Here is a 13,433-nt window from a genome sequence, read left to right on the forward strand (position 1 = left end):
CTTTACTCTGGTTTGTGCAACATGGGGGAACTTTAAAGACAGAGGGGAAGCATGGCTGGGTAAAGCTGTCAGACATGGTTCTTGATCTGAGCTGGTGCTAAAAGCTGAACTGTCAATCTGACTTCAACAATGTTCAAACTGGTGGGTGCTTAAATCCTGTTTGCAGGATTGCAAGAAGCTTGCATGTAGCTAGTAAGGTTTAAAACCTGCTCACCTGGGCACAAGCAGTGTCACCTCCTGCAGTGTGTCCCCAGAAGCCACAGCTTGTGCTTAAGCCCTTGCCCAAGTTTTCCAGGTTTTGTTTGAGGTTTCATGGGGACTGAATGCATACAGGAGGGAGCTGGTCTGTGCTGGTTTGGGAAGCACCTGTGTGTGCTGTGTCATGGGCAGACCCGTGGCCAGGTATTGTCTGCTCTGCCATGCAGCTGACTTCAAGTGATTGACTTGTTTGAAGGGGCAGTGGATGCTGCTCAGTTGGCCTCCTGTACTGGATTCTCCAAGCCTGTTCATCCATACTACAGCTGATTTGTGCCAAACTCTGCACTGCTCTTGTATGGCTGCTTATAGCTGTTTGTTTGGAGGTTCTTATGTAATGCACTGAGGTCCATGAGCAGGGTTGGATGGGTTCCAGTGGATTCTCTCTTGCTGGGAAGCACTGACTGCACTTCCCAGCCCGGTGGCCTGAGCCTTTGGTTGCTGTTTCCCTGCATCTCAAGTGGTGAAGATCAGTGCTAAAGGGGGGACCTTTGCATGTCCTGCACTGGAACTTGTGTGTATGGGAATTCTGGTCTCTCTGCAGCATTCCTGCATGTTTTGATACCTAAAAAACTAAAGAGATGAGTGAGATTATGGGTGAGATTTATGAACAAAATTCTTAGCTGTCTTTATGGGAAGTTTTATTTATAAAAATTAATAATAAAATCATGTTTATTTGAGTGAATTTCCTTGTTAAGAAGTGTCTGATGAGGAGAACTGACTTTTCTAGTATTGATAAATCCAGAAAGCAAGATGTTTAACATACCAGAATTGGTACTTTGTAGCCTCTTAGGTAGGAGGGCATGAAAAGCTGGGCCACTGTCCTCAAAGATACTGGAAATTAGTAACTCCAAGTGCAGTGATTTCAGCTCTATACCTGCTCCTTGGAGTGCTCACTGTGTGTTGAGGTGGTTGTATTTCTTGCCTTGAGAGGCAGCAGATGCTTTTTTCTCACCTTGTTAGGCTACACAGAGTTGCCTGCAGCACTGGCTGGCAGTAAGTGGAACAGGGAGGGGAAGGGGGACAGCTGGGTTGTCCTCATGCAGCAAACCTCCCTCCAGAATTTCAGGTTGTGCCTGTCTTCTGATTTGCTCCTGGGTTTGTGGTCCTGTTCCCTTCAGAGCAGCTCAGCTTCCTTCTCTGTTAGGAGGGGCTGGACACCCAACATTACAGAGGGACATTGCTGGGGTTACTTTCCACCTGCCATAACCAGAGATGGCTTTACAACTTCAGAAACAATTATTCTGCATGGTGCTCTTTGCATTATCTTGCATGAATACATGAATTACACATGAATACCTAATAGATACTCATGAGTGTTCTGACATTAATTCACAGGGATATACACTGTGTGCATGAAATCTAAAGGCAGCGTGAAATAACTTAAAACTTTCATGGTTTGGAGCTTCTTGCATCAGTTGTGCAAGATGTTCTGGCAGAGGTTACTCTGTTAAACCATGAAGCAGTTCTTCCCTTGGTCAGATTCCTGAAAGCATTTTCTGATAACATTCTGGCCTTGGGAACTGCAAGATCATTTCCTTACCAGAACCTATCTCTAGCTTTAAATGCAATTGTGCTTTTCTCTGTGTTCAGACTGCTATGGGGAGGGCTTCTCCTGCAATCTGGTTGGATAGATGAAGGACAGAACATCCTGGAATGTAACTTCCTGATGAAAAAAGTAGCAATCTGGTAACACAAAGCTTCCAGTGATTGTGTGAGTTCAGACTGTTAAAATTTCCCTGAAATCATGCTCAAACTTTGAGATAACTATAGAAGCAAGGAGAGAGCTCAGACTGGAGTTCTTGAGACAATAAATTGAAGGGTGGTTTTAGTCTGGGTGGTGGTACTCAACTTACCAGTGCATTCTTGATGACTCCCTGAAAATATGTGTACACACATCTAAGTGTCTGCAGAACTTGGGTGTAGTGATGCAGTTGTGCAAAATTCACCAACTTGTTCAGAACACCTGAAATGGTTGTATCCAGGCTTTCCCTTCTGCACTGCTATAGCATATGAATCCCTTAATTTTGAGCAGGGAGCACTTCTCAAATGCTCTATCAGACTGAGGAGTGCTGCCCCAGAGAGGTGTGTCCTGTCAGTGGGTTTGGAGAGTGTCCTGCAGTTCAGATATGTTCCTGGCTCTCAGGAAAGGTGTTACTTAATTAACCAGAATACTAATATTTGTACTGCAAACTGCCACGTGCTGCGTTTTCTGACCTAGAGAAATCACAAATTATATGCATCTTCTGTCCTCTTACTTCAGTGTGAATGCTAATGAAGCTGAGGCAGCAGCCTGCCATCTGCTCCTTGTGCTGCTGTGTGACCACCTGCCAGGCTGGGCTTCAGGATTCAGCCTTGCCTTTGATCTTGCAGATTTTGATTGTGATCTTCTGTCCATGGATCTCCTACACAGTAATGCTTGTTGTGGTAACTAGTGCAGAAGACTCAACCATTAATCTTGCTGAAATTCCTTGTTTTCCTCTCTTGCTTCTTGGTGCCTGAGTGAGCTGCAGGCAGGTTTTTAAAGCACTGGAGGTAATGACTCCCTGGTCTGAAGCCTGCCAGGGAAAACAGATCCCACTGAGCTCTGGAGGTTGTCCTGGTATAAATCATGTCAGTGGTGGCTGCTGTGTGTGCAAGGTGACTCACTGGTGGTGTTACACCCTTTCCCCCAGGACAAGGTATCCCTGCACTGGGCTTCATAGCAGCTGAGTCAGGTCTCTTGCCAATTAACGTAATTAACAGCTGTAGAAATCATTCCTCTAACTGTCCTTATGGTTTGTTAGTGTCTAGAGTAGGAGGGGATCTACACCTTTGGTACCCAAGCACCTTACAGGCTGGGCAGTGCCTGGCTGGAGAGCAGCCCTGAGGAAAAGGACTTGGAAGTGCTGGTGGAGAAGTTCACCCTGAGCTGTCAGTGTGCACCTGCAGAGCAGAAATCCAGCAGGATCCAGGGCTGCAGCAAGAGGAGCATGGCCAGAAGGTCAAGGGAAGGGATTCCCCTCCTCTGCTCTAGTGAGACCCCACCTGGAGCCCCTGTTATAGGAGGGACATGGAGGTGCTGGAGTGTGTCCAGAGAAGGACCATGAGGATGATCAGAGGGCTGGAGCACCTTTCCTGTGAAGACACTGAGAGAGTCAGGGTTATTCAGTCTGGAGAGAAGAAGGCTCTGAGGAGATCCCATTGTGGCCTTACAGTATGTGAAGGTGCTACAAGAAAACTGAGGAGGGACTTTTTAGGATGTCATGGAGTGATAGGACATGGGGAATGGATTCAAACTAGAGGAGGGGAGATTTAGACTGGAAATTAGGAAGAAGCTCTTCACCATGAGGGTGGTAAGAGACTGGAACAGCTTGACCAGGGAGGTGGTGGAAGCCCCATCCATCCCTGGAAATCAAGGCCAGTCTGGAGAGGGCTCTAAGCAACCTGATCTGGTGGGAGGTGTCCCTGCCCATGGCTGGAACTAGGTGATCTTAAAGGTCCCTTCCAACCCTGAAAATTCCATGATTCTATACCCAAGGGAGATGGCACTTCACTAATCCTTCCAGGTGTCTTGCAGCATAAGCTGCTGATGTTGCAGGCCCCATGGAAATTTTCTGATGGAGATGATGCAACTGCTCAAAGCTTGCAGTTAAATAACCCAGCAAGCACTCTGTTGCTCCATCTTGCAGCCTGCTCATTAGTGTTCCCACGGTTAGATAACTGGCCATGCATCTGTTTACAAAACAGTATCCAAAATAACTTGTTACTGTTTTGTTTCCTCAGTTGTACTGTGCATCTTGGTTACAGCTAGAAAAATAGAAGAACTGAATTTGTTGCTGAAAGGGAGTTGGACTTCTTCTTTTTTCCTATTACTGTTTTGAGGCAAAGTTGTTTTCACCATCTCAGGACTTTGTCTTGTTGGTATGAATATTGCCTTCTGTCATCTTGTAGGCATCCCGTGTCTCCTTGATATCTTGGACAGTAATAGAAGCAGAGCAGCTTTACATCCCTGTCTGAAGATTGGATTTATTCTTGGTCTGATGATCATGCTGAAGACTCCAGCCCTAGGAATGGCCCCTGGGTAGGAAGGGCTGTCCTAGACACTCCTGGTTTGACTCCCTGGAAGTCAGCAGGAAGAGAATCCTGCTGCAGCTGGGTGCTTGGGTGCTGCTTGGGGCAGGGGAGCAGCATCCCTGTGGGCAGGGTGTGGGGCAGTGGCCCCAGGGCAGCCCTTTGGGTCCTGCTCATCTCTGGGAACCTGCCAGGTCCCTTCTGAGTGGGATTAATGCAGAGTCAGAGCTGGGGCAAGCAGGAGAGCTTCCAGCTCTTCACCAGGTTTGTGATTGCAAGACAACAGAAACCAGACACTTCAAAATTAAAGGTGCTTCTCTGGTGTTGTCCCACCTCTTCACTTGGCCCGGGAGCATTAATTTGTCTTCGGAAGAGCTTCTTGTTAGTTTTGGCTTTTGAAAGGCTGTTAGGGAATGAAGGAGATTTTCCCCTTGTTGTACAGCGACAGAGCTGAGTGGTATATTGAGGAAAATTAATTTTTGCAGTGTGCACTCTCCATTAACCTGTGCTGTGATGAGTGCTTTCAGCACCCCCTTTTTTCAGCTTCTTTAGAATGCTTCTCTCTGCTGTATGGTTCTCTCGTTGATAGAAAGTTCACAGTGTTCCTCCTGCCTGGCTGCCAGAAGCTGTACAGAGGAGACCTCTGGTAGAGTCTTTTCATAGACCTTCATCTAAACTCTGTCTCAGACTTCAGAGCAACTTTCTTCTCCCAAGGGGTGGACCTTTGTGGTGTTTAGTTTCTTATTATGATTATAAAGTATCTGCAGTCAGTATCTAGTGTGTCTCTCAGCTCTTCTGGTGTAGTCTAGAACCAAGAAACTTGACTGGTATCTCTTCCTCTGGAGGTGTAGCTCTGGTACACAAAAAACTTTAATTTTTCTTGAAAGTTTTTTCTAGGAAAGCATAAGAAGGGGGGATTGGAGTGGTTTGTTTCCCAGAGTGGCATTGCTGACATCAGGAGTGACCCTGATCCATTCAAGCAGCTCTGCCCCCATCCAGGCAGTGCTGAGGCTGCTGTGGTTCATGTGTGCTGAGGGTCTGCACATGGCTGCAGTTCTGCAGCTCAGACTGAAGTGACAAGGGCAGGGTGGTTTCCCTCCAAGCTGTTCTTCTCCTGCAGACACTGTTTTCTGGTGCATCTTGCTATACTCTTACTGATCAAGTGTCCTGGCAATGAACCCTTGGAGCAGCAGATAGCTAGAGACCTGCTGCATAAGCTTTTCTTGACCCCACACTTACTGTGCCCTACAAATTAAATGCTATTCGAGGTTTGTGTCTGCATGATCTGTTTGGTTATTTCTGTCTGGCGTTTGTTTTGCAAGGCCACTTAAGGTGAAAGGACTGGCTGGAGTAACCCCTGAGTAGCTGACACAGTGTCAGTCTGTGCTGGGTAGCCAGTGTAGCTGTTCCCAGCAATCCCTTTGAGCTAAACAGGGTGAAGGCTGAGCTGGTGTCTGCCCTGGAAAGCACTGCACTGAAAGATTGGCATTTCATTTGGAAAGGTAAGCTGCTGTTCCTAGGAATTTCATCTTCCAGCTGGGCTTGGTGCTGGACAACTGGCATGACAAGGAATGGCTGCCTGAATGCAGTAATTCAGTCCAAGCCTAAAATTGTTCCCTGGCCAAGTGTGGGGAAATGGCCAAGTGGAGAAATAACTCCAGCCTTGGGCAGTCTTTGAAGTATCTGGTTTGGCTGGGATTTTCAGAGAAACGTAGAGGTGAGATTTTTCACTTCAGAGCTGATGACAGCACACCCCCCCTTTGGGTGTGCAGGAGCAAGGTCAGACCCCAGCTACACACACTGCTGCCAGGCAGCTTCTTACTCCCAGGAACTATTTGCAAACTCTGAGCTGGTTCTCTCCAAAACCATTTTGTCCTTGGCTATGTGAGGAAGTCTCTGGAAGGGGCAGTTTGTCAGTCTTGTGTGTTCCATCCTGCCCTTGTAGGAGGAATTTCGTGGCCTGTAGAACTGTTACAGCTGCCTGAGTGATCAGACTTGGAGCAGGATGTGGGAAGAGATGGGTGCAGACAGCATTAGCAGCAGTCCCATCACCTTGCATATTGTGTTTTCCAAAGGATTGGTAGCACAGATGGTTGCTGGGGTTGTGTTGCTGAAGACCTCTTGCAAAAAGCCCTGTGATTTCTGTTCCAGAGCTGGAGATGTAGGCTGATGATAGGAGGAGCAGCTCATGCTTTAATGTTGGTGCTTGACTGATGTTTTGTTAAACTAAGAGTCCAACAGATCTTGCATTTTTTCCATGGCACTGCTGTAGTGACTGTTCAGATTACTGCAAAACTGTCAAAAGGTTTCTGTGCTTGTTTGGAGCAGGGGCATTTAAAAAAAAAAGAAAAAAACAAACAAACCACCTTTGTGCTGCCTGTTGTGAGTGCAGGGACCTGAGGCAGCCCTGTGAAACTGTTCTATGTCCTAGGAGGAAAAGGTGAGGATGAACAGGGGAAAAGAACCATTGGCCTTGGAAGAAGCCTGTCCACATTCTCTGCTGCTGAAGAAGCCACCCTGGGAAGCCTGCTCATGACACGTGGTTACAGCTCTTGGGACTAGGGAAGAGCTGGGGTGGTGTCTTTCAGCAGCCTCTCCTGAAAAGCTCATACAGCTCTGGGAGATGAAGTGGACACTTTTTCAGGAAGGTCAGGTAGCTGCCTAAAGCTAGGAGTGGCTTATTCCAAAAATACCTCTGGTGAGCTGCCTCTTGCTGTTCTTGCTCAGAACAGTCGGATCAAGACAATTCTCATCACCTTCCTCAAGCTACTCTAAATCTAAATCCTTCCCACCCTGTCAGACTAAGTTCTATTTAGTGTCATGCAACAGATCAGGAAAAGCAAAAGTGCCAGTGCTGAAAGCTCAGCTTTATCTGCTTGCTGGTATTTAGTGCTTACAGGTGGAATAGCCTACAGAACAACCCCTGGGTTTCTGAGTTTGAGTTGGATGGTTATTTTGTAGTTGGAGAGGAGATGACAAATTGAAAGGAGCAGGAGACCAGTCATTTTGAAACAGGAGTAAGCAAAGTGTCTTCTGGCAAATCATTTTCAAGGCAGGAAAGTAGTAGCCTGTTCTGCAGTTGAGCAGATTCCTGAAATCATTAGGGGATAGCTGAGTGGCATTTAATACTCCTGCAGGAGACTGCTGGGTGTTACTCTTAACCCTTCTTGAAAGGCCAGGGAGTCAAATACCAAAATCAAGACAGCAGGACAGGAAGGAGAAGCTCCTGAGTGTGCCATAGGAGACAAAATGGCATGAGAAAGGCATAGGTAATACAGTGCCTTGTGTTGTGTTGCCTAGAAACTGAATCTATTAAATAGATGTGGTGGAGCTCTTCACTCACCTCTCCCTTGCATCCCTTTTCTAGGTAATAATCTTAGATCTTCAAAGTACCTCTGGCAGGTTCTCCAAGCTAGAGGACCAGATAAACATGGGTGTGGGCAAACAGGTACTGCAGGCATGAATCCAGACCTTCTGCTACACGTTTGTGGCTGGAAAGTGGTGGCCTGGGCTCTTAAATGGAAAGATTATAGGGATGCTCCAGGAGAGTGAAGCAGGTATTTGGTGTTTAGGAGCCTCCAGTACCAGCATATGAGCTCTAAGGATGGAGACTTGGTGGTGGCTTGAAGCTATTTAGGTCATGGATAGTAGAGCCTCGGATGTGCTTGGAGAAGATTCTTAATTCACACTTGGGATTTGTTGTGCTCTTTCATTTCAGAGCTGGAGCCTGCATAGTGGCTCCTTTGTCAAGTGGACTGCTTGATTCCCGAAATAAAGAATTCCAGAAAGTGTTGAGCTTACTCCAGATACCCCCCCTCCCTTGGGAGGGAAGGAGAAAGGACCATTGTTCTGGAAGGGCTTGTGACACTTGGAATTCTTGAGAAATCAAAGCTGGGGACTTTTGGCCTCTGGGAGAGCAGCATAATCTGTGTTGCTGGGGACAAGTGCTGCCATTTCTCTCTGCTTGGCCAGTGGGAAAGAAAGTCAGCTCAGCTTTGCAGTACATGTGGGTTGGTTCCTATGGGAGTGTTCAGAAATCCAAGCAATGGTTACAGCTACGCTTTCAAAAGCTTTCTAGTACCCTACCCAAAAGGATTAGAAGGTTGGAAATTTTACATAATTACCTGCAGATCTGACTCTAAGGACTTCCCTTGCCTTGTCAGATCAGACAGGAGGTTTGCAGTGGTGCCTGTTTTGGTTGATGCAACAGCAAACCTCTGAAATTTAATGCTAATGAGGAGAGGGAGCAGCCTACAACAGCCTTTTCTATGTGTGTTCATGTGATTTTATTTTTTTTTAATCTTATAACTAACCCTAGAATATGGAATAGCTTTCTCTAACATGAAAAGCTTGTCCTGTGCCTCAGCAAGCAGAATTTTCCCAGGAATTTTGACTTTGATTCTTTAGTATTAGCATAATGTTGCCACATCTTCGTTTGTAAATACTTAAGGCAGGAAATAGCTACAATTGAATCTAACTATTAAAACCTCTTAATGATTGTAGCTTTGAAGATGTAAATCTTTGGTTCTGGCTGCCTGACAGAGAATGTCCAAGAGTCTTGACTCATGGTTAGATTTGTTCATAGGCTGTGTAAGCCCAGGGAGATGATGTCCAGCCTGCTGCCTTCCTTTCCTCTCTCCTTTGCACAGAGGCTGTTGCATTGTTGCCTCCTCATCTGCTGACATGTGCTTTCCCTGTCCCTCTGGGTACAGGGTGGAGTATGTTTTTAGCTTACAAAGAATTTCTAGTCATCTGGGTGTGGGGAGAGTTTTTCATAATGTTCTGGCAAAATCACCTCTGCTGCTGTTGGTGGCATCACTGAAGGTTTGCCCCTTGCCTAAAACAGCTGCAGTAGCATCCTGTGAGCAAGAGAGAACAGCAGATACCAGCAACTCATGGGCTGCATCAGGTAAAATTTGGGCTGCATCAGGTAAAATTTGGGCTACAGTAACTGAAAACTGTGGTGAAGATCATGATGCTGAATAAAGCGATGGAGAAATTAATACTTCTTTTGCCTGGAGGCTTTTCTGCAGCAATGGTAGCAATTTCTAGATCTGGGCAGGCTAGAGAATTGCTGGCTGCTTCTGTTCTTGGGGATGAAACAATCTCCTCGGAGTCCTGTTTAATCCTGGGGGAACTCAGCTATTGCTGGGACCAGTGCAGCCCTGTTCCTGTTATCACAGCCTGTGTTGACAAGCTGCTGGCTGCCATCAGAGTTTTCAGCACCCTCTTGGCCTGCTCTTCTGTTTAGATGGAACACTTAAAATAATGGTACCCATCCACACTGCTCCATGACTCTTAGTGGGAGCACACCAGTATTGCCTCAGCAGCTCTGCAGGTTTTGCAAAGCCTTCTTGCTCTTCCCTGAGCACTGTGGACCCAAACTGGTGTCAGTGGGCTTGGTTATCTAAAAGCTTTAGGTGTGGTTCTGCTCTACTGGAGCTCTTAGTGTGCCTGCATGAGATGGGTCTCTGGTGGGCTCAGAGGATGGTGACTGAGCTGAAAGGGAGATGTGTGGGGAGGTTACTGCAGAATCACTGTGCTGCTGGTACCATGCTGGGCAGATTCCCCTTTCTGAGAGGGCAAGCAGTTGGGTTGTTGCATGTACTTTGTACTCAAGGTACAGCTTTCTGCCTGTACACTGAAAGCTTTGTGTGAGCAAGGGCTTGAGAATTACTCGTGCTTTAGTGGTCAGCATTTCCAAAAATACCAAGTTTGAGCTGTTGAGCTTTGACCTTGACAAAAACCAGACCATGCTGAATGGTCTCTAGCCATATCTTTTTTGACTGGGTGGGACTTAGAAGAGGTGTGTTAAGATTCCTGGACTTCAGCAGTGGCAGAGAAGTGAGTTAAAAGCATCTGCACATGGCATCCTCTGAGTGATGTGGCACTGCATGAAGTGAAGTGATGGCAAACGGGAAGGATATTTCATGTAGTGTGTAATTAACTGGTGGAACTTACTTCTGCAGGATATTCTAGAAACTGCTAGCTTGGAGAAAAACTAATAAAACCTGCCTAGTTGAACTATTAGCTTCCCTAAATACTTTGAAGATTAACAGTAATCCTTTCATTGCACTTGGAAATGTGGCTGTAGTAGTGAGTAAATGGAGGATTCTCCATTAGTGTCTCATCTGAACTCCTGGCCATGGTCTGTGCAGCTTGCCACTTTGCAGAGCAGAAGCAGGGTGACATCCCCTGATGGGTTTGGGAGCCTGTGACCTTGTGGCACTGCCCAGTTCATGTGGAACAGGCACTAAATTCATGTGTGTGCTGCAATAACTCCAAGTAATGCAGAAGCAGTGGCATTGAACAGGGAGAGTATGGTGACTGCTGGCTGTGATGTGACTGCCAGTCCCCTGGCAGCCAGCTCAGGCCAGTGCTCCCTTCGCTGCCTCTGTGTGTTTGCCATGCTCTTGGATGCCCTGCACAGCTCTTGCTCTTCACAGGCCTTTCTAATACAGAAAGTTTTGGCTGCGGAGCTGCCATCAGACAAAAAGCCTTGGGGCACAATTGGCTCCCCAGCCCCATAGTGAATAAATCATTATTTCAAGTTCACAGTACGTGTTTCAAATCAAGGAGGAATGGGGCCTGCAATAAGTGCCCTTCCTAAAAAATACTCTGGAATCAAATCTCTAGATAATCTTTAGGGTTTGGGTTTTTTCTCCCATTTTACTGGTAGATCTGTCTTGTCTCTGATCTCCTGGCTGATGGTGTTGGAGCTACCCTGTGCTGCTCTCCTGACAACCAGTGCATGGCCCAGGTCCAGCAGAGAATCCCTGTGCTGGGACTGCCCCTGGTGCTGGGTGATGTTTGTTTGGCACTGCCTGAAACTGCTGCAGGCACCAGGACTGGAGCCAGGGAGGATGAAGTGGCTGATGCTTCAGTGCATCAGCATTACCAGAATGTTGCTCTCTTTTGTAGAGGTTGTCTCACTTTCCAAGGTGCTTTTAGCTGATGTATTAGCTGCTGTGTTTGTTAGTGTAGGGACCACTAAGGTGTGGTCCACACAGTAATGAAGTGAATCTCATGTCTCCTGGAACCCTGTGAGTGGTGTTGTGCCCCAGCTGTGCCCTGGGGTGTGCTCCAGCCTGAGTCTCATCTCTTATCAGATGTGACAGTGGCACTGGCTGCAGGGAGGTCAGTGGGGGCTGTCCTCATGGGACTGTCTGCTCTCTGGAAATTCTCTGCCATGGATGGTTCAGAGCTGAGCCCCTTCTTGACCCTCTGGAGAGGACTGTCAGGTGTGTGCCCAGGTGCCCAGGCAGGCAGGGTGTCAGCAGAGCTTCCCTGCCTTCTGCAGGGGCAGGAAGAGCAGCAGTGTGGGTTCCCTGTTGCTGGAAGTAGTGGATTCTCCATCCCTGGAGATATTTCAAAAGAGCCTGGATGTGGCACTCAGTGCCATGGGCTGGGAACCACGGGGGGAGTGGAGCAAGGGTTGGACTTGATGATCTCTGAGGTCCCTTCCAACCCAGCTGATTCTATTCAATTCTGTGATTCTGATTCTGTGATTCTGATTCTGTGATTCTGATTCTGTGATTCTGATTCTGTGATTCTGATTCTGTGATTCTGATTCTGTGATTCTGATTCTGTGATTCTGATTCTGTGATTCTGATTCTGTGATTCTGATTCTGTGATTCTGATTCTGTGATTCTGATTCTGTGATTCTGATTCTGTGATTCTGATTCTGTGATTCTGATTCTGTGATTCTGATTCTGTGATTCTGATTCTGTGATTCTGATTCTGTGATTCTGATTCTGTGATTCTGATTCTGTGATTCTGATTCTGTGATTCTGATTCTGTGATTCTCTCCTGTGATTCTCTCCTGTGATTCTCTCCTGTGATTCTCTCCTGTGATTCTCTCCTGTGATTCTCTCCTGTGATTCTCTCCTGTGATTCTCTCCTGTGATTCTCTCCTGTGATTCTCTCCTGTGATTCTCTCCTGTGATTCTCTCCTGTGATTCTCAAGACTCAATTCTAAGACTCTATTCTATGATTATATGATTCTGTTCTGTGATTCTGTTCTACTCTGATTCTATTCTGTTCTGTTCTATGGTTCTGTTCTATGGTTCTGTTCTATGGTTCTGTTCTATGGTTCTGTTCTATGGTTCTGTTCTATTCTATGCTGCTCTGTGCTGAGGCTGAGGGAGCCCCTGCCCAGGGCTCCTGGGTCTCTTGTCCTCTCCCTGTGGCTTGGGCCAGATCCAGCCCGGTGCTGTGTGAATGGCAGAATCCCAAGGCAAGGAGGGGGCTTGTGAAGAGTTTCCACAGAGCTGTCTGTGTAGCAAACAGGGTGCTGGGTGCTGGCAGGGGTCCCACTGTCTCTCCTTGGCACTTGTCACTCCTTGGCACCACGGCCCCTCTCAGGTTCCCTCACCTGCTACCTCAGCACCCCTGGACAGAGGCCATCTGGAGGAAATAAATGCTGTATCTGAGGGTGGCCTTAAAGCCAATCTGGACTCCTGTCCCTGGGAGCTTTCCAAACTTGTAAAAACTTGCCATGGGGTTTGGATTATGCCAGTGCTTCTCTGATAGCCTCTGCTTGCTGTGCCGTGCCACAGGGTGCTCCAGGGATGGGAATGGGAATGGTTGTTTGTGATCCAGGGGAGGAGGCAGCTCTGTTTTCAATCCTGTCTGTACAGGCTTGTGGAAGGAGTCTTGTCTGGCTCGGTGGCTCTGCAGCCCTGCTTGTGCTGGTGTAGCAGTGCCAACAGGGTCTGGTGGGGCCAAGACAAGATCTGGTGGCAGAAGGAATCAGTTGGCCTCTCCAGTGCTGCCCAGCCTGTCTAATAGAAGGTGGGAGTACATGTGCTGGGGCATGCTAGAGACTGCTGGGACCATGGCTGAATTCCTGGAGCAGGGCCCTGGTGTTGGAGGAAGATGGAGATGTGGATGATGAGCAGAGATCCCAGGACTCTGTGGGCTTAGGTCCCATTCAGCTCTGCTGCTTCATTTCTCTGGGTGTATGAAGCTCATTAAGCACTGTCCCTTGTTAGTGATGGTGCTGGGGACATAAGGACAAAGTAACTCAGTTCAGAGCAAAGGCACACAGAGCTGGGGGGCAGTTTCCTTACCTGCATCCCTCCCCTTTGTGGACACTTGTGCCACCACCACAGGGGCAGTGAGGG

General features: G+C 47.4%; 1 protein-coding gene across 7 annotated transcripts in view; it reads left to right on the plus strand.

Annotated features, from left to right (window-relative positions):
- The window catches only part of DLGAP4 (DLG associated protein 4), a 97,430-nt gene that overhangs the window by 67,657 nt on the left and 16,340 nt on the right, over positions 1-13,433 (plus strand). The window contains exon 1 of one of the 7 annotated variants that reach the window (XM_071759711.1): positions 12,439-12,544. The exons of the other annotated variants lie outside the window; for them this stretch is intronic. Coding sequence (XP_071615812.1) covers positions 12,529-12,544 — 16 coding nt within the window. The 5' untranslated portion in view covers positions 12,439-12,528. Of the gene's footprint in view, positions 1-12,438; positions 12,545-13,433 lie in introns of those variants that run through there. 7 annotated transcript variants of the gene reach the window in all.

Source organism: Heliangelus exortis, chromosome 16, assembly GCF_036169615.1.
Source record: "Heliangelus exortis chromosome 16, bHelExo1.hap1, whole genome shotgun sequence".
Lineage (NCBI taxonomy): Eukaryota > Metazoa > Chordata > Aves > Apodiformes > Trochilidae > Heliangelus > Heliangelus exortis.